This window comes from Coturnix japonica, chromosome Z, assembly GCF_054131305.1.
Source record: "Coturnix japonica strain WE chromosome Z, WE-NBRP24, whole genome shotgun sequence".
NCBI lineage: Eukaryota > Metazoa > Chordata > Aves > Galliformes > Phasianidae > Coturnix > Coturnix japonica.
The window spans coordinates 55,979,421-55,997,528 of record NC_140702.1 but is presented as its reverse complement, the minus strand read 5'-3'; the positions used below and the strand labels follow the sequence as shown (position 1 = coordinate 55,997,528).

The 18,108-nt window shown below is 42.6% G+C and overlaps 2 protein-coding genes across 3 annotated transcripts in view; one reads left to right on the top strand and one right to left on the bottom strand.

Annotated features, from left to right (window-relative positions):
* The window catches only part of IL6ST (interleukin 6 cytokine family signal transducer), a 34,612-nt gene extending 24,448 nt beyond the window's left edge, over positions 1–10,164 (top strand). Inside the window, exons 11-16 of the mRNA XM_015848721.2 lie at positions 333–434; positions 971–1,117; positions 1,632–1,772; positions 2,968–3,064; positions 3,620–3,701; positions 4,485–10,164. Of these exons, the coding sequence (XP_015704207.1) occupies positions 333–434; positions 971–1,117; positions 1,632–1,772; positions 2,968–3,064; positions 3,620–3,701; positions 4,485–5,210 (1,295 nt within the window). The 3' untranslated portion in view covers positions 5,211–10,164. The remainder of the gene's footprint in view (positions 1–332; positions 435–970; positions 1,118–1,631; positions 1,773–2,967; positions 3,065–3,619; positions 3,702–4,484) is intronic.
* Positions 10,165–12,063: 1,899 nt separating this feature from the next.
* Positions 12,064–18,108, bottom strand: part of IL31RA (interleukin 31 receptor A) — a 31,613-nt gene continuing 25,568 nt past the window's right edge. Inside the window, exon 16 of one of the 2 annotated variants that reach the window (XM_015848722.3) lies at positions 12,064–17,598. In XM_015848722.3, the coding sequence (XP_015704208.2) occupies positions 16,957–17,598 (642 nt within the window). In that variant the 3' untranslated portion in view covers positions 12,064–16,956. The remainder of the gene's footprint in view (positions 17,599–18,108) is intronic. The other variant, XM_015848723.3, reaches the window with a different exon arrangement.

The following is an 18,108-nucleotide window of genomic DNA, read 5'->3' as shown; positions in this document are numbered from 1 at the left end:
ATCAACTTCACAATTCTGTTCAGATTGTGATCAATAGCTCACATGTATAATTCTGTGGTTCAGTGTTGCAGACAGCTAAAGGCTTAATTGGAATAAATGAGGAAAAAAGCCAAAATTCTATTAAGTCTGCTTATACTTCAATGAAACACTTTATTTTTCGCATAGTTACTTCTTCAGAGCAGTATGTAAATGAGCTCTAGAATAATAGCATTTAGTTATAAGGCCATTTAACAAAACAGGGAAGTCTTGGGACCCTGCATCTAAAGTAAATGAGATAGATAGTGAGAAATTTAACTCTCTGAAACAACATATTTTAAAATTTCCTTTATTAGGTGACATTAAACCATTCAAGTGTTACTTGATAACTGTGTACCCTCTGTATGCTGATGGCCAGGGAAGTGGACAGTCTGTGAAGGCTTACCTTCAGCAGGACCGTAAGTACAAGAGTCACCTTGGAGCACATTTGCTGACATCTTAGCTGAAGTAGTGAAACCTTTGCTTTCATGTGAACGGCATAATTAAAAGTGGCCCCACACGTAAGGGCATCTGATGTAATTGTTTTTGTCCCCTCTGTTAACTTCAGTTCTATAGTGTGCAGTTTTCCAGCTTTTATCAGAGAATTTGTCACAGGATTTTGTTACTTTATCAACATAGTGTTAGTTCTTTGATTTATTTTAGATACTGTATATGAAGTCAGGAATAGCTGACTTCAGTGGAAAACTGTGTGTGATCTCATCTGGTTGCTTTTTCATACATTTCTCTAGATATTCCTTTTAAAGCTTCTTTGAAATTGCTACATAGCCTGAAAATCATGTGTTGTCTTAAAATAATGCTTTGTACATAAGTTAGTCCAGCTATTCTACCGAAGCTTTTATGAAATAGCAGTCCAGTTCTCATTAACGCACTACTTTTATGGACGGAAGGATCTGCAATAGAAGCTAACATTCATCTTGTTCATCTACCATTACAGGTCCTTCAAAAGGACCAACTGTTCAGACAAAAAAAGTAGGAAAAGCTGAAGCTGTTTTGACATGGAACCATCTCACAGTAGATGAGCAAAATGGATTCATCAGAAGTTACACAATATTGTACAAAACTGTCGATGGAAATGAAACAGGTAACAGAAGGCAGACATGCTTTGTGGTGTTGATGTACTCAATGTGTTTCCTTCCTAATGCATGTTCCTAGAAAATGAGAAACAGACTAATGTGTGTTTGACAGTGCTTCGGACACAGATGGGGAGATTACATTGTAGAAAGGTGTTTTGTTTTATTTTTTTTTCAAGATCTACATAAGAGGGTCAGTTTACTTATGCTGCTAGTTATCTGCTAGATTTTTTTCTAGCTAGCTATGTATTCTGCATATTAGAGCCCTTTAAGCTTCAGTTTTACTTTCAGTTTGCTTTCTGAAATGAATTGTCACAAAGAAGGAATAAGTTCAAACGTGCACAGAAGTGAATTAACCTCAGTGTTCACTGTACAAGTTGGTAATCTTTCTGTGGTGGTTGTTTTCCATGCAGCCGCACATTCTGCACAAGCTGTTATCTCTTAAGATGTAGTGTCTTAATGCTTTTGTGTTTATGGAGATCTAACAAACCATACTGAAAACTAGTATATTTTTCTTCTCTTCAGCCGTGTCAGTGGATCCATCCAAGACAGAGTATACGCTCTCTTCTCTAGCCAGTGACACACTGTATACTGTACGGATGATGGCATACACAGATGAAGGAGGCAGGAGTGGTCCTGATTTTACTTTTACCACACAGAAGTTTGGTAAGGAAGAATGGGGAAAAATCAACAGAAGTAGGAATCGATGTTGCAGTAGTATAGAGGGCTCAATTTCTGATCTGACAGGAGAGGAACATGATTTAAAAAAAGAAAAAGGCATTTCAATCGTTCATCCTCACAAAGTGCAAGAAACTGTCCAACATTCAAACACAAAAGTATCTTTGACCTTCTTTTATTATTTGAATTCATTTACAATTCCTTCAGGCAGTTCCTTCCACATGTTTTTGAATTTTTCTTATGGTTTGAGATGTGCTTCTTGTCTATTGCTTGGAGTACAGTGAGTGGCCCACTTGTGTGAGTAATCAGGATTTTCTAGTGTCTCTGTAACCTTATCTGATATTGGATGGCTCCTGTTCTGATCTTAAAGACAGTGTCTAGGGTCTTGATTTTAATCTGAAAGTAGATTGCCTTCATTTTCCTGATTGTTGTTCTGCAAAGCTTCAGGCTGGGAATCTTGACCTGCTAATGTGGATGCCTGTCAGCACATGCCATTCTTTACAACCCTTATTCAGCTTCCACAGTTCTATTTTAATGGCTATTCACTTGTTACACTTCTCTGCAGAAATTCACTGTGAAGAGTTAAATTTATATGTGCAGCTTCCTGTTTATAATGGTAAAAGCAGCAACATCAAGTGTTCTTTTGGGATAGTGTTGCTCTTCCCTAAGCGTTTTGTAAGGTTTACTTATAAAATATATACATCATTTGGGAAGGGATACATGCCAACAATGCAGCTTTAAGTGTTTGTAGGCAAAGGATGTTTTGATGTACAGAATAAACTGATAGATGGCTTACATTAATTACTTGGTCATGATACTGATATGGCAATTGGTGGGTCCCTGAAATTGGACCACAGATGCATTCACTTAGAAACTGAATCTGCCTACATTGTAAAAATTATTTGTAACATTATAACTTCTGGAGCGATCTGTGGCTTTTATTGATGCAAGGCATTAGACTGAACTGAGCTTTTAGTAAGTTTACAAACAGGCTTTTTTTCATAGAGGGAAAAGGTTCTTCTGAAGCTGAATCTTAAGGCTGTGCTGTGTGTTTGGTTTCATATTGTCCCGGCCTGTGAGGAACTGTGTGCTGCTGCTGAGTTCCTTTTATACCAAAAAAGGGCTGTTAATGCTTTTCTTTGTGTCTTTCTTTTTTTGTGATTGTTTGTTTGTTTGTTTTCAGGGAGGGGAGAAATTGAAGCCATAGTTGTACCAGTGTGTCTGGCGTTCCTGTTGATTGTACTCCTTGGAGTTTTGTTTTGCTTCAACAAACGTGACTTGTAAGTGTAACTGTTTTATAAGTCATCAGATGGGACTAGAATGAAGTCTTTCATTTCATAAAGCACAGAATATTCAGTTTAACTATATTCAAGCTATTTAGTGTTAGCAAATGTTAAGTTTACTCAGTTCTTATTTAGTATTTAGTGGGATATATCGTGTCCTATTCCAGCTTTTTTTACCTCAGAGTTCTTCCCTGTGGCTTTAGCTGAGAGCTGAAGTGTTTTCCCGGCAAAGAGCATCTCTTACATGTCCCCAGTCAACTAACTTTTATTTCTGGTTTAGAAGGACAAAATTTTGCCCTTCTCATTCTGATATCCCTGCTGCTTCTAAAATCAATTTTTTATGGGCACTGTATTTGAAAAGCCAGTCTTGGAACATGTCCAGACTTTGTTTTTAGTTGTGAAGTTTGCTGTGATATTCATAGTTAGCTCTGAGTAACAGAAGTGTATGTTTATACTGACACAGGTAATATTTTCTACCTAAATATTTGTTCTGTAGTATCCACATAGGAATTTAAAAGTGCATCTTTTAACCTTGTTTTTAATCTTCTGCAGAATTAAAAAGCATATCTGGCCTAATGTCCCTGATCCATCCAAGAGTAACATCGCTCAGTGGTCCCCTCAAGTTCCAGCCAAGGTAACACTCATTTTTCTGCATCCTTAATTTTCCTAATACATAAAGTCTCAAACTAACCAGAGAGAGTCTTCTCCCTTCTAAAATACACAGAGTTCAAGGTTTGAAGTAAGACTGGATGTAAGTTTCACAACATCATTATATGATATGGCAAGAAGACTTAATTGTCAAATAGATTTAGTGTTAGAAATATATGATCCTTAGCACAAGTTCACAGCATAGAGCTTGAGTTTACTATTTCAAAGGGCCAAGCCCTGATTACTATATGCATTTATGGGAAAAAAGTACTAATGAAACAGTTCATGATTCTTAAAACTTTGTACAGTTAAGTGTGAAAGAAGGAGATCTAAAATATGGATGGTAAGTGTGGCAGAAAAATCTGTGCCCCATGTTGGATGGATGACAAAAAATTCCGTTCAGTAAACTGTGGGTAACATCTTAGGTTCAGACGTTGAACACTCTTTTGAGAGTGTGTGTGCATGGCCTCTGTGTAGAATGTTCTGTACTGCGTAGTGAATGGTTTTCTGTTCTTCAGAGCCATTAAAAATTAGAGCAAAGCTTGCACATCCAGTTGCAGTTCTTAGAGTACTTTTGGAATTATGGATATAAAGCTACGTCTTTCATTTAGTAACAGATAGTTGGAGAGTATTGCCACACTCAATGAGGAGGCAAACTGTATGAAGAATATTGGACTTGCTACACAAAAAGAAATAAGTTATTTGATATTTTGCTTGTTTTCAAGTTAAATAACCTTCCTCTTAGGCAACATCCTTCTCTTTCTTTCAGCACAACTTTAGTTCTAAAGATCAGATGTACCCAGAAGGCAGTTTTACAGATGTGAGCGTCGTAGAAATAGAAGCTGATGACAAGAAGTCTTTTTCAGAACAAGATCTAAAACCTTTTGATTTGCTCAAAAAGGAAAAAAGTACTTCAGAAGGGCACAGCAGTGGTATTGGAGGATCCTCGTGCATGTCTTCTCCTAGGCAAAGCGTCTCTGATAGTGATGAAGGCGAAACTACACAAAACACTTCAAGCACTGTGCAGTATTCAACTGTAGTACTTAATGGCTACAGAGATCAAACACCTGTACAAGTCTTTTCAAGGTCTGAATCTACTCAGCCTCTGCTAGATTCAGAAGAGAGATTAGAGGATCATGCTGGAGGGAGTGACAGTATGACACAAAGGCAGCATTATTTCAGACAGAATTGTGGTCAGGATGAAACCAAGACAGACAGGCCATTCTTTGAAAGAGCAAAGCAGATTATTGCTGCTAATGAGGAGGATCTCGCTGGGTTTGCACAACTGCAGATCTCAGGTCAGAGTCCACAGCCTCTAGGCTTTGAGCTGGAAGAAAGTACCCAGGAAGCTGCTCTGCCAGATGTTTTACAGACAAGTACTGAAGGACAAACTGTGAGGCCTGAAACAGTGGAGGGAAACGAACCATCAGTTGATGAAATGCCAAAAAGTTACCTCCCGCAGACTGTGAGACAAGGGGGTTATGTGCCTCAGTGAGAGAAGAGACTGGCTGTATTAGGCCTTCGTTAGTGCCTGTTCACATTTTTTTTCCTGTGTTTCTGATAAATTAAGCTAGGTATTTTTATCTGAATGCAGATAGAAATATTGGGATTAGAAGAATAATTTGACAAAGAACAATAAGGACTATGTTTCCGCGGAAAATCTGCAGTCCAGACCTACTGGAGACTCACTTTTATGCACTACATGAAATCACAATTGTCTAAAAAGCTGAACAAGCCTCTGTGCTACCTTGCTTTTTGTCTTGTCTTATCAGATTTGCACGACTGAAAACAGCAAGTTTCAATTAATCACATTGGCCAACAGACCTCCGAGAAGAAAATACTTTGATTTGTGACAGTGTACAAGCCTAAAAAGCCAGCTTCAGTTGCTTGGAGCATCTCTGTGCAAAAACGAGACTGAAGTTCAGTATTCTACAGTGTAAAGATACTGTACCAAACACTTTTCAATAGCTTGACCAACCTTCTGAATTTTGACTTGGCCCAGTGTCACAGTTTCAGACTTACCAAACTCAGTATGCAAACCATGAATCCCCCTTTAAAACCTACATAGAAGTTGTGATGGTGTGCAGGTAAAATGCTATGATTGCTTGACTCTGAGTGCTACTATAGTCACTGATACTCTCTCTATATTTAGATATGCTTGCACATGAAGTATATAATAATTTGGCCTAAAAGTGTGCCTTGCTTCTGGATGCACAGCAGTTCAGTCTTTGTGTTTAATTGTTAAATTCAGATGAAAACACAGATGAGGAATTAGTCAAAGATTTTTGATCCCCAGTCACTTCCTGGTCATACTGCATCTCTCCTGTCACGTTAATTGCCTTTGTGTTACATGTGCCCCTTTGGCAGTGTGCTGCTTGAGGGGCAGATAACGGGCTGACAGATTTCATGGTCCTTATAACTGCCCAGGAGATGGGGAATAGGATCTTTTTCCTGATTGACTATGAAGATTAATATACAGGACTTGCTTGATACAGACCACAGCAAAAACCAAAGTGCTCAAGTCACTGAAGTGCTCAGGGAAAAAGAAAAGCAACTACCCTGAAACTGACAGTTACTGACAACAGGAATCTCTTATCCAGCATAAGCCACAGATAATACTAGTGGCTGCTAACATTCCTCACATCTCAGTTCAGCCCTATTCAGATGGTCTGTGTTTTATTAAAGGTACATACAATTGCATTAATATAACCCTCTTCCCTAATGATGACATTTTATGACACTCGTGGAGATGTTTTTCTTAACTTAGTCTAGTCAGCTTTTCTAACTTGACACTAATAACCTTCATTCAAAACACTACACACTGTTCTGTGAGAATGAAATGAGAGTTTTAATTCTCCTTCAGCAAAAGGGAGACCTCCAGAACCTTCCAGTGCTGTGATGCGTGGTGCTCCTGTCCTGCAGAGCAGTCGCTAAAGGCCTTTGAAACACAGGTGGAAGCATGATGTGATGTTCTCCTCTTACACTTCTGTTTGGAAGAAACTCAGTGCTGGGGTGAATTCAGAGTGTTGCTGTTTGGACTCCTCAGAATGGAGTTCTTAAGCTTCAGTAACATTTTATGCAATATTCTGCAGTTCCTTTCTGCTTACAGTATTTTTCATGTCTGGGCACTTTTTTTTACATGTGATGTTGCAGGTTACTGTAGCTGTACTTCAGAACAGACCACCTTCCTTCCTCCCTCTGCCACCTCAGCACATTCAGCCTCTGCCTGCAGAGAGCAAGGCATAATGAAGGCTGTGCAGTCACAAGGCAGAGGAAGACGTGTCTGGTTTATCAAAGGCTGAAGGAGCGCTCTGTTGTCAGAACAGATTCCTCTTGGAAAGTGGCAGCAGTGAGTTTGTGCAGGGATTGGAAAGCAGTTTGTACAGGGATAGGTGCGTCTTCTTTAATCAGACTTCATAGTGGCTGTGGATACCGGGAGTGAAAGGGAAAGTCAGTGTGCGTGCTCACTCAAACTGCCCTACAGCCACATGCTGCCTAGTTCACCCTCTGCTGACCTCTGAAATGTTTTGGGCTGCCATTTTTGTGGCCTCAGTCTGGCTGCTTGGCTTGAACATTGCTTTAACGAATGTTGCTTTAACCATGCTATCTTCTGTCTGTGATCCAGCAGTACTAACTTTTGGTAACATATGTCATATCTCAGAGACCACTTCAGCTGTTCCTAAAGTTATCATTCTCTTTCTGTCATGTAGAGGGACAGCATTTCGTTCTCAGTTGCTGTTAACCATGAACCATTTCCAAAGTAAGTTAAACCTTGAAGCGATTCCCTCTTTTTGGGAGGTCAGTGCTAACGAGAGCTCTAGTCTGTCCCTTCTGGACTCCTATTTCATTACTGTTCATGGGTCTGTGGTAATGAACGCACACAGCTGTACTGGAGAACATCATGATGTGGGTTGTGCATGGCAAATTTACTGTCTTTCTGTCTTTTGCATCTGGGGATAAAATAGTGGAGACAAAGCAGGAGGTGCTTTGTGCCTACAGAAGGCACAGAAAGCTGGGGTAAGAGGTTTGCTCACAGCTTCATTAACCTCTGTGCCAGAGTGCTGCGCTGTGCAGTCTGTGGGCTTAACTTGGTTTTGTATTAGTATACATTACAGCAAGAGTTGTATCTGAGAGTTACAGGTGGGTTTCCGAGCGTATGTAATACATTTTAGCAAGCCACTGAAATTCTCTTAATTTGGCCTGAATGTGAGAACTAAAGGAAAAGCTTTTATTTTTATGTTTTCTTCCAATAGCTGTGGTGCACTTTACAAAATAAAGGCATTATTAAAATAAAATCATACGTTACTATTGACACTTTAGTGCCCATCTTGGTTTCCCAGACTGGAATTGTTCAAGCAGGGATGTGATAATAGGTGAGGGAAGCACCCTGCCTGTCTTCTGCAGCAGGTGGGGACAGTGAATAAGGATGTGTTTATCCTGTGTTATCACACTTGGAGCTGCTTTCAGGCGCAGACTAACCAAACTCCTCCTCTGCCTGCAAGAAAAGTGCTTGTTATTCCTGTAGTGATGTTCAGTGTGCTCTGCTAGAACAGGAGGTTGGTGGGGTTGATGCTGTGGCTGTGTTGGCTTGTTTCCATGGCACTGAGCATGGGAATATCTTCTGTTGCAGTGAAAAAGGCTGTATGTGCTTACTGCTGTCAGCTAAACTACCTGCTGAGCCTCAGGCCAACAGGGCAAAGGACAGCAGAGCAGAAATGTTGCTAAGTGAGTTTAGGATTGTCTGTGTTAGGCATGTGCTGATCAGTCTGACAGCAGCCCAGCAAAGTAATTCTTTATCCAGATTTGCAGGAACTTTGGCCACGTTGCTGGGGCACAGAGCCAAGTGTCCCTTTGGCTGCCCCTTGCTCACAGGGGCTGTTCTGGTTCTCAGCTTAGGATCTGACTGTAAATTGTGAGCACCACCAGGTGGCTAAAGCCTATGTGAGCACACTGAGGGAGTGTGGGAGTGCTGCTGCTTTAACTTAGGTCACATATCTAATTAACGCCAGGTCTTAAGTACCCTGAGACCCACGTCAGTATATGCTGCTATCCTATTGACTTCAATAGGATCTAGAACTCCAGAGCAACCCAGAACTGGTGTAGTCAGCCCCTCTAGGATGTGTACACATTCAGCTGTGGTTTATATGCATTAAAAGGGACTAAATAGACCAGTTTGTCTTCTGTGAGATGGTTGTTGTGATTGAGACTAAGAGCTGTTTAGGTACATTCCTTGAAGTGCATTAAAAAGCTCCACGGATGGCTGGATCCTAAAACTTCCCTATAAACGCTGATCCCTTGGATAGGATGGATACGTACAGGCATTCTGTATTCCTGTAGCTGCTGTCAGTGATGTTATTTGGAAGCAGTTTCTGGTAGCATAAGTATCACATTGCCTGTGGTGGAGCAGCCCGTTGGTGACCACTGCCCTCCGTGCTGCAGGGAGCCCCATGCAGCAATATGGAGGAGGGCAGAATTCATCGACTCCTGTTTCTCTTCCCTCAAAGTGAAAGGATTAGTTAAGATGAAGCTCGACCGCATACACCTGCTTTCTCCGTCGTTCCCTTCATAGCACTTGTGCAATCTGAGCCATTCATATGACACAGCAGTGCTGACTCTATGCGCAAGGATGCACATCAAGGCCACGGACTTGTTGCAAACTACTCTAATGACTACGGCCAGAGCGCGGCGGGGCAGGAACCAACAGCATGCAGCGTGAGGCAGGGCTGCGTGTGCAGGAACAGCCTGGGAGGTGGACGCAGGCAGTGACGACGTGGGTGCACTGCAGGAGCATGCAGTGGTGATGGATGAGAAACGAATGCAAGGCGCTGCTGACAGTGGATGGCTGCAGCGCGGCTTCCTCCTTGCCCTGACCTGCACCGACTGCGCTGCGCCTCTGGGACTGCAGCTGTGGATACACACAGCAGCCGCTCCTCACAGCAAAGCACATTTGTCCATGGACCCGCTTGGCTCCGCGCGGCCTCTAACAGACTGTACTGGGCGGTCTGCTCCCCCCTGCTGCGTGGGGCAGTGGATAAGGGTGTACTTTGTCGCCACGTACATCTCGGTAAGCGTAGTTGTAAGACATGGGGATATTTAACAAGGAAAGTGCCTTGATGCTGAACTGAACTTAGTGAATGTAATGTCAAATAGATTTTCTTATGTACCATATGGGGTTATGGCTGCCTGAGCTACTGCCGATGTGTAACCGCTGCCAGCTTTAGGTGCATGCTGTGGCAGCCAGCTGAGCTGCGGGCGCTGTGCTGTCCATACAAAGTGTTTTCCACAGCACGACGCGACCTTACTTCTTTTGCAAGCTGCATGTTTATTGTCATAGAGACTCTGCTTTCTACAATTTAATTTTACTGTAACGTCGGAATGTCTTTGTTACCCAGCTGAGCCTGAACGTTGCATTTGTCTACTACGTCATATTAAAAAGGACAAAACTCGGAGCTGGCTGTGGCTGTGGGCGCTACGGGCCGTTCTCTCTCCCCGTTCCGTTCGCGGTTCTGATCCGGCGGTAACGCGGTTCTGACACCGCTGAGCCGCTGAATCACGGCGCTCCGCCGCCCGCGCAGCGGATTTCCCGGCCCCATCGCGACCCGCTGCGGAAACGATCGCGCTCCGTGTCCGGATGCAGCTTTTTCCCCCTCGCACACACGTAGCGCGGCAGGAAGGCCCGGCCCCACCGCCCCGCACGCACCGTCCCCTGTTGGTCCCGGCCCAACCCGCTGAGCCGAGGCGCGGTGCCGGGATGTGTCACCCCGCAGCTCCCGCCCCCGCCGTGCGCTCCATTGCCTGGAAGCACTGCGTGCTCCGCCGCGGGGGCGGGACGGCCCGGCCTCAACACGGGGCACGGCCCGCCGTTTTTACGAATCACAGCCACGGAATCACAGAGGAGACGTGCAGGTTGGAAAAGACCTCAGAGATCATCGAGTCCAACCACAGCATTACCGTACTGCCCCACTAACTGCCCTCTGCTAAACCACGTCCCTGAGCACCACATCCAAACGGTGTTTAAACACATCCAGGGATGGTGACTTAACCTCCTCCCTGGGGAGTCTATTCCAGTGCTTAACAACCCTTCCTGTAAAGAAGTTTTCCTGATATCCAACCTAAACTTACCCTGGTGCAACTCGAGGCCGTTTCTCCTTGCCCTGTCACCAGTGCGAAGAGACCATCCCCACTCTCACTGTAAGCACCTTTCAGGTATCTGAAGAGAGCAATCAGGTGTCCCCTCAGCCTCTTTTTCCCCAGACTAAACAGCCCCAGTTCCTTCAGCCTCTCCTCATAGGGCATATTCTCCAAGCCCTTCACAAGCCCAGAGAAGCAGCAGACGCCCAGTCCTTGGGGACAGTCAAGGCCAAGCTGAACAGGGCTCTGAACACCCTGATGTAGCTGTAGGTGTCTCTGTTCATTACAGGGGAGTTGGAGATTACTTTTAAAGGTCCCCTTCCAACTCAAGTGATTCTGTGATTACACAACTGGGAAAAACACTGGCCAACTTCTCTATTTGAAGGCAGTGCAGGGTCAGGCTGTCACAGCACAACATGTGGAGTCATTTAAATACAAATATCAACATAGAAACACCCAAAGAAAACAAAGATGACCACAATACAGCTCCTTTAAAGGTAATGAAACAGATCCATCCCCAGGGGCTGCAGCAGTGGGAGCGGTGCCCGTGGGTGCAGGAGGAACTGGGCAGCACAGGAGGGAAGCACAGCACTGTGAGTGGCACACACAGAGCAGCCCTGGGGCTGCAGTGGCACAGGGGGCACACAGCAGCACAGTGCAGCTCCCAGGACACGGGGCACAGGCAGCACCATCCCCTGCTTGAGGCAGTAAATGGGCACCAAGAACAGAGTTCAGCTCAGGGCAGGACACTGAGGTGGCACAGTGGTGGTGCAGCGGCTGTGGGAGCTGCCCTCCTTGTCCCTTCACAAAGGACAGGGGAGGCCCCAAGTGCAGGAGGAGAGGTGAAAATGAGCAGAGACTGAAGCGGTAGGAGGCAACTGGCACCAGATATGATTCACAGCTTCCTGCCTCACAGTGCCTGTGCAGCACAAAACCATGTTAAGATGGAGCTGTGGAGAGCTTCATCAGGAGCACAGAAGCAATTAAACCCTTCTAAGAAGAAAAGCAAAAGGAGGGAAGAGGTGGTCCTCATTGAGCAAAGCCGGCTGTGCAGCAGTGAAGAACGCACTGCAGACAGAAGCAGATACACAGATCATGCTGGGAAATGTCAGCTCTCTGAAGAAAGCAGTGGCTGCGGAGGCAGCGGGAGGGAAGAGGTCCCAGGTGTGGGTCAGCTACAGAATGAGCTTCCCATTAAAAACAAAGACACTATCCCCTCTGCATTAATTCCTGTATTCAGAGGATTTTTTAAACATATATTTTCAATTTTAAAAAAAGTGTGAATCCCCAAAAGGCCACATGCAGACTGGACAGAGAGCGGCCACACACACACAAGGGTTTGTCCCAGAGCTGTGCAGTGCTCACTTCAAAGGAAAAAGGGTAGGAGGAATTGCCCAGATTTTGTCACATTACGGTGGAATTTTCTGTAGTGTAATTCTGGAGCCTCTACAGCTCCCTTCCTTCAGGCCAAAGAGTTCTGCTCAGTAACGTTCCAAGTGGACGACAGCAGAGCACTAACACTGATTTCAATCTCATGAGCTTTGCTTCTGGCATCCCTGAGTACTACTGACTAATCCCATAGTTACAAAACGTATTTCTTCATCAGAATCCACCGCACGTACAGTTTCTCATCTAACAGAGACAGTTCTGCTGTCTGATCCCTAGCAAAGGGAGTACAGCATTCTCGGGATAGCAATGGCAGATCCAGGAAATCTCAGGCTGCTTTTCTGAGAAATACTCACTGCAAAGCTTCCGTTCTGTTGACTCAGTCACGGTAACCTAGATACATCCAGTTGGCTCAAGAGGCTTTCAGCAGCACGGGGATAAGCAACGCCTGAAGAACAAGACAAGGGCTTCCGAAAAACACCAGTGGTGCGCCGTCCTTTTAAGAGCTGAAGAGAGTCACAGACACCGGATGAGGAAAGGACAGCAGTAAGTAATCCCTCTGCACTTAGTTCTCCAGCAAGTTCTGTTTTAAACAAGTTCTAGAGAATAAATCTGCACCGTACAGGCACACATCTGCTTCAGTTCATGTTTTGATTCGCTATTAACAAGACTTCATTCTGTGCAAGAACATTTTATTCAAATGGCTGTGTCAGCTTCGAGATTGTTGCTGTTTGTTCTTCTGGTCTGGTTTCAAAATAACCAGCCAAAAACAGTGTAAGTTAAATAGCAAGATGGCAGCAAAAATGATATTGTCTGCTCATGGGAAAAGGACAAACAATAGGAAGGTTTTGAAATGAATTTCACTAGAAAAATTGTGTTTTTCTCAAATACTAAAAAAGATTATTTCTTTTAAGTAACATAACAGCAAAGAAAGTGGAAAAACAAAGGCTAAAAAAGAAAAGTATCTCCCACAGAGTTCCTAAGTTATCAGACTGGGACACACAACACGTTCACAAGATCATCTCCTGTGGATAGGAGCAGTATGACATGTATTACATGAATGCATGATGCCCTTCCGTGGGCTTCACTTACAAACACTGTTCTCTGCAAGTGGGACAGAAAAATGCACACAGAGCAAATGCTTTCAGCATGCTCTGTCTGTAAGGTGGGCTGGCCAGGATGAACAGCCATAAGACAAGCTGATCACAGGAACTGATCACAACCACTGCATTTACTCTTTCTTGCATGTTTACTTTTCCTTGCTAAGAGACAAAAGATATTGCTGTTAACAACTACCTGATCTTACAGTCAGCCCACACTGCTGTGGGCTCCAGACTCAGACACCACAGGATGCGCCCTGCTTCTTGCTATTAATTAACACTGACACAGAGCAGCAAAGTGAACATTTTGCTCTCTGCAGAGAACTGGAACCCAGAGCAGAGCCACCCAGAACCAGAATGCCTCCATTACACGTTTCAGCCTGTTCAAAGCCAGTTTTACACAAAGTCAGATCGTCTACGTGTTATATAAGCTCTGTGTGTTATATGTTAAGTAACATTTGGCAGGGTATCTCAGCCGATTATTTCAGAACAGCTGCTAGCAAAGCATAAAGCTATTAAGTAAATTTTCACAATTACATCTCACAATAACGAGCAAGACATTTGCTGTTAAGACACTGCTTTGTGCACGTGACCACCGAGACTGCTTGTCACAAAAACATCAGGATATTCAATCTTTAGTATTTTGTATTTTGAAATCTTGGCTGGCGAGGTTAAAAAGTTACAGCCTAATGCCCGAAACCCTGTGGCTGTCAAAACAAAGCCCTCTTGCTCAAATCTGTCAAAGGAGGTTTCAAAATTAAAACCTCAGATTGCTTTGAATTGGAGTTTCAGGTTTGGCTCATTATCTTCTCTCGTGATGTTTCTAATTGCTGGCAGCGTAAAACCAAAGGATTTGGTAATGGGAAAAGCTGCCAGCACAAACCTCACTCTCAGGACCACAATATCCTTGCACACATCACAGTACAGGCTGCAGACCTCTGAGCAATGCTCTGAAACATACCCAACACAGCCAAACATCACTGCCCTAAGATCCTTATTTGCAAAGGCCTGTTCAGCTTAACCATGAGTCCGGCTTTCCCCATCACAGCTGCAATCACCAAGCATTTAAAGATATTATATTACTAATGACCTTAGTAATTACCTGTACTATGGGAGCACTGGAAGGTAACTCTATACTGTCACAGCAGTTCAGAACTTCAGCCTGTCTGTGCCTCAAGCTTCTCAACCATCCATACTGCTTCAGTGTTGGTTTGCGCTCAGCAGAAAAGGGAACAAGCTCACCACCTCCCCACGTGGGAAGTGCAGAGGTGCTGACAGAGGTGGGGGACAAGGCACAGCTGTCTTCCTGCCAGCACCAACTGCTCAAGTCAAGGCACATATTAAAACAAGAAGCCCCAAGTGAACAGCAGAACAACAAATACGGTAAATACACAGATTAATATTTCAGGCCAGCATCCTGTGGGCTTTTAGGCAAGAATCCACACATATTTTAGAGTTAGAAGATCCCAGCTTGCAATCTCATCCATTCTGATGAACAACAGACATCAGCAAGATGAATTATACAGACAGGCGCTAGTTTTTCTGCACAAACAATAGATTAGTTGCATTATTTCCCTGTGTATGGGCACACACATATTTATATGTACAAAAGCAATTCATCGGGCAGTTTCTCAGAGGAACTGATGTAGTTGCATAGATGACTTATCTGTGTAATTGCACCTCTTCTGCTGAAGCCATACTAGCTTGCAGCAGCACTGAGGCCAGTTTATTGTCTCTTCCTGGACGTCTATATCCCAAGACACTCTGCTTGTTACACAGTCCAAGGAAGCAAACTGTGAATGTAACACCTGAGCTTTCCTTACTTGTGAACATTCAACAGATCAAAAACTGTACTGCACATGGATATGAAATAATACACTGTCCACTGCCTGTCTGATTTTGTTGTAATCACCAAAGGGATGCATCAGTGTTCTGATACAAGCTTATTCAGTAAAAACAGGCATACATGCAAAGATTGTGGTATCCCTTTAAAGTCTGAAATGGCTATAGCCATTAGAGAAATAACAAAGGGAAAAAAAATAAACATCCATGCAAGTAATTTCAGATGAGCTGTACCTACAGAAGAAGCCTGTAATGGGATCAAGTTTCAAATGGTGGTAAGGTCTCAGGTTCTTCCAGCCTGCCCTAAGACATAGCTGGCACCAACAGGGTGGGCTGTATCTAGAACGCATCTTATGCTGTTAAATCTTAAAGCTGTATACAAACACAAAGCCTACAGGGCTACTGTGCAAAAAATGGAACACACAAATCGAAGCAGAATTGCTGAAGTGACTGTGAAAAGGTGATGTGAACCCATTTGCTGAGGCACGGGAATAGAAGCTGTGAGTCCCTCACATACATTGTGCTCAGATTAAGGCTCACTCACATGCAAGTGTTCACTTCTGCCAAGGAGATACCAAACTGGGATGGAAAATTCAGCTCTTCTGAACAAGCTCCTGCTCATGATTAGAAGTGGATACATCCATCTCAAGAACTCGCCAACTATCTCCAAAAAAGAGATCTATTTACAAAAACTTCAGGAATATTAGAAGATATGTCCACAAGAATCCTTCCTTCTCTCTCATGCATTCACTAATAGTGCATTTTTTCTTCTTATTAAGGGGATTTTAATGGATGTAAGTATCATAGGTCACACAGCATAAGAATTTTGTCTATAACAGGTTAATCTGTTAAAATCTGGGGGATTTCCATCTGTAGAATTTGAAATTCCAGGGTATTAAATGTTAATTCTAAAAGACTGAATGTTTAATTTAGCTTCCCCCTCCCCCTCCCCCAGTTCAAAATACCACAACTTCAATTGAGAACAGCTTTAAACAAGGAGAAATTAAAGGCACAGTAGAAAGAAGATAAGGAGATATCTTGTGGTAAACAGCTAGAAAAAAAAACAACTCTGAAGGAGTCCAAAAATACAGAGAATGATTAAAAATGAGAGAAAAGGAGGGAAGCAAGAAGCCAACGCAAACTTCCCTTTCCCAGAACACAGATAGGTCAATAGCATGTACATAACATATTGTCTCATTAAAGATATGGCAACTATGAGCCAAACTGCTGATTCAAGAGTCAGGATGCACAAAGATGACTACCAGCTACTTGTGAGACAGAAAAACAGTACACATAAAATTAGATACCAAATAAGCTTGGGAAAAAAGAAAAAAAAAGAAAAAAAAAAGTGAAGTTACTTCATGTAACTAAAGGAAATATTTGGCAGATGTTGGCTCTGTTCAGGTTAGTGCATATTGCCCCAGCAGTGCTCATCTATCTGAATTGGTTGTCAAGGGGGAAAGCAGGAAGCTACTTGCACTGGTTGATTTTCTCACGCGGAAAATCAAAATGAAGAACTAAGAAAAGCTACATCCTTTGCCTCACTGACACATTTCTCTGCTTTAAAAAAAAATAAAAATTAAAAAATTAAAAATAAAAAAATTAAAAATTAGAAATCCCCCATAACTCTGAGAGTGAAGCTTCACAGGAATAAACACAGTACATTCACTACTTCACAGCTGTTCAATGGAACAGGGTAATTTCATCCAAAGTCATCACGACCATCCAGGAAACACAGGAAAATATAAAAGCAGTGCTACCAGGTTGAGACTTCACAAGGAATTATTTCCCCTGCTGATGAGCTGTTGCCAGCCCAACCATGTCCAATGTTATATAGGATTGTCCTACAACATTTTGTCGAAGTCCAGGCAAAACAGCTGCCTGGCTTTTCGGTTCATTCTTGCTGTGTTCTGACAAGTTCTCAGAAACAAGAAATTCTCTTGTTTTAACAGAATTTCTAAGGTATGGATTGAACAGGCTTTTTTCACTGAAATCTTCTCTGTTTGAAACTTCTTCATTATCATTTTCTTCATTTTTAATTGAGATCTGTTGGGAATCACATAAATCATCTTCCAGCATTATGATGGGCTGGAGTTTCTTGGCTGGTATCAAAGCTGAATGTATTTGACTTCTGAAATCTTGATCAGTGATCATGTAAGGCATGGACAGTGAAAGGTGCTTAGCACCTTCCTGTTCTTCATTCTTCATTATCTTTTCATCATTACTTAGCAGAGTTATCTTGTATTCAGAGGTATTCTGTACTTTGTTTGTATTAATGTCAGTACTTCCAGAAACACATTTTTCACAGTTCATTAGTAGCGATCCTTCATGTTCTTCTTCAGGAAAACAATCTTCCAAAACACTTATGTTTTCCAGGCCTCTGGTTTTATCCTCGCATGCCAGTGCCTTTGAAAATGAATTATTCTGTCAGTATAAAGATAGAATTTTGAAAGTTACATGAAGATAGATAAGTTATCAGAAGCCTATTTAATATACAAAATACTGCCAGTTAAAGTGCATTCCAGCACATGCATTTAAATGTGAATGAGTATTTAAAGAAAGACAACATCATTCTATTCATCTGCTAAGTATTTTAACTTCATGCTCTGAACATGTACTGTTTCCATCTGGTCCACTCTAACCAGCTAGTTTATGGACAAAATATAAACTTCATAGATTACACTTGCTATAGAATCTTGATCAACTCCATTCAGATATGAAGGATAGAAGTACAAAAACATCAGTAAGGAAATATGTAAACAATTAAAAAGATGGAAATATTAGTACAATGACAGAGCTCTGGATTATCAATCAACTTCAATTTTATGCTGCACTACATTTTCTGTGGAGAATGGAGGAAATATGGAGATATGGAGATTTGAGTCAGTGGTTATAGTTAGAAAACGACTGTCACAAGTCTTCTGCCCATTTGAT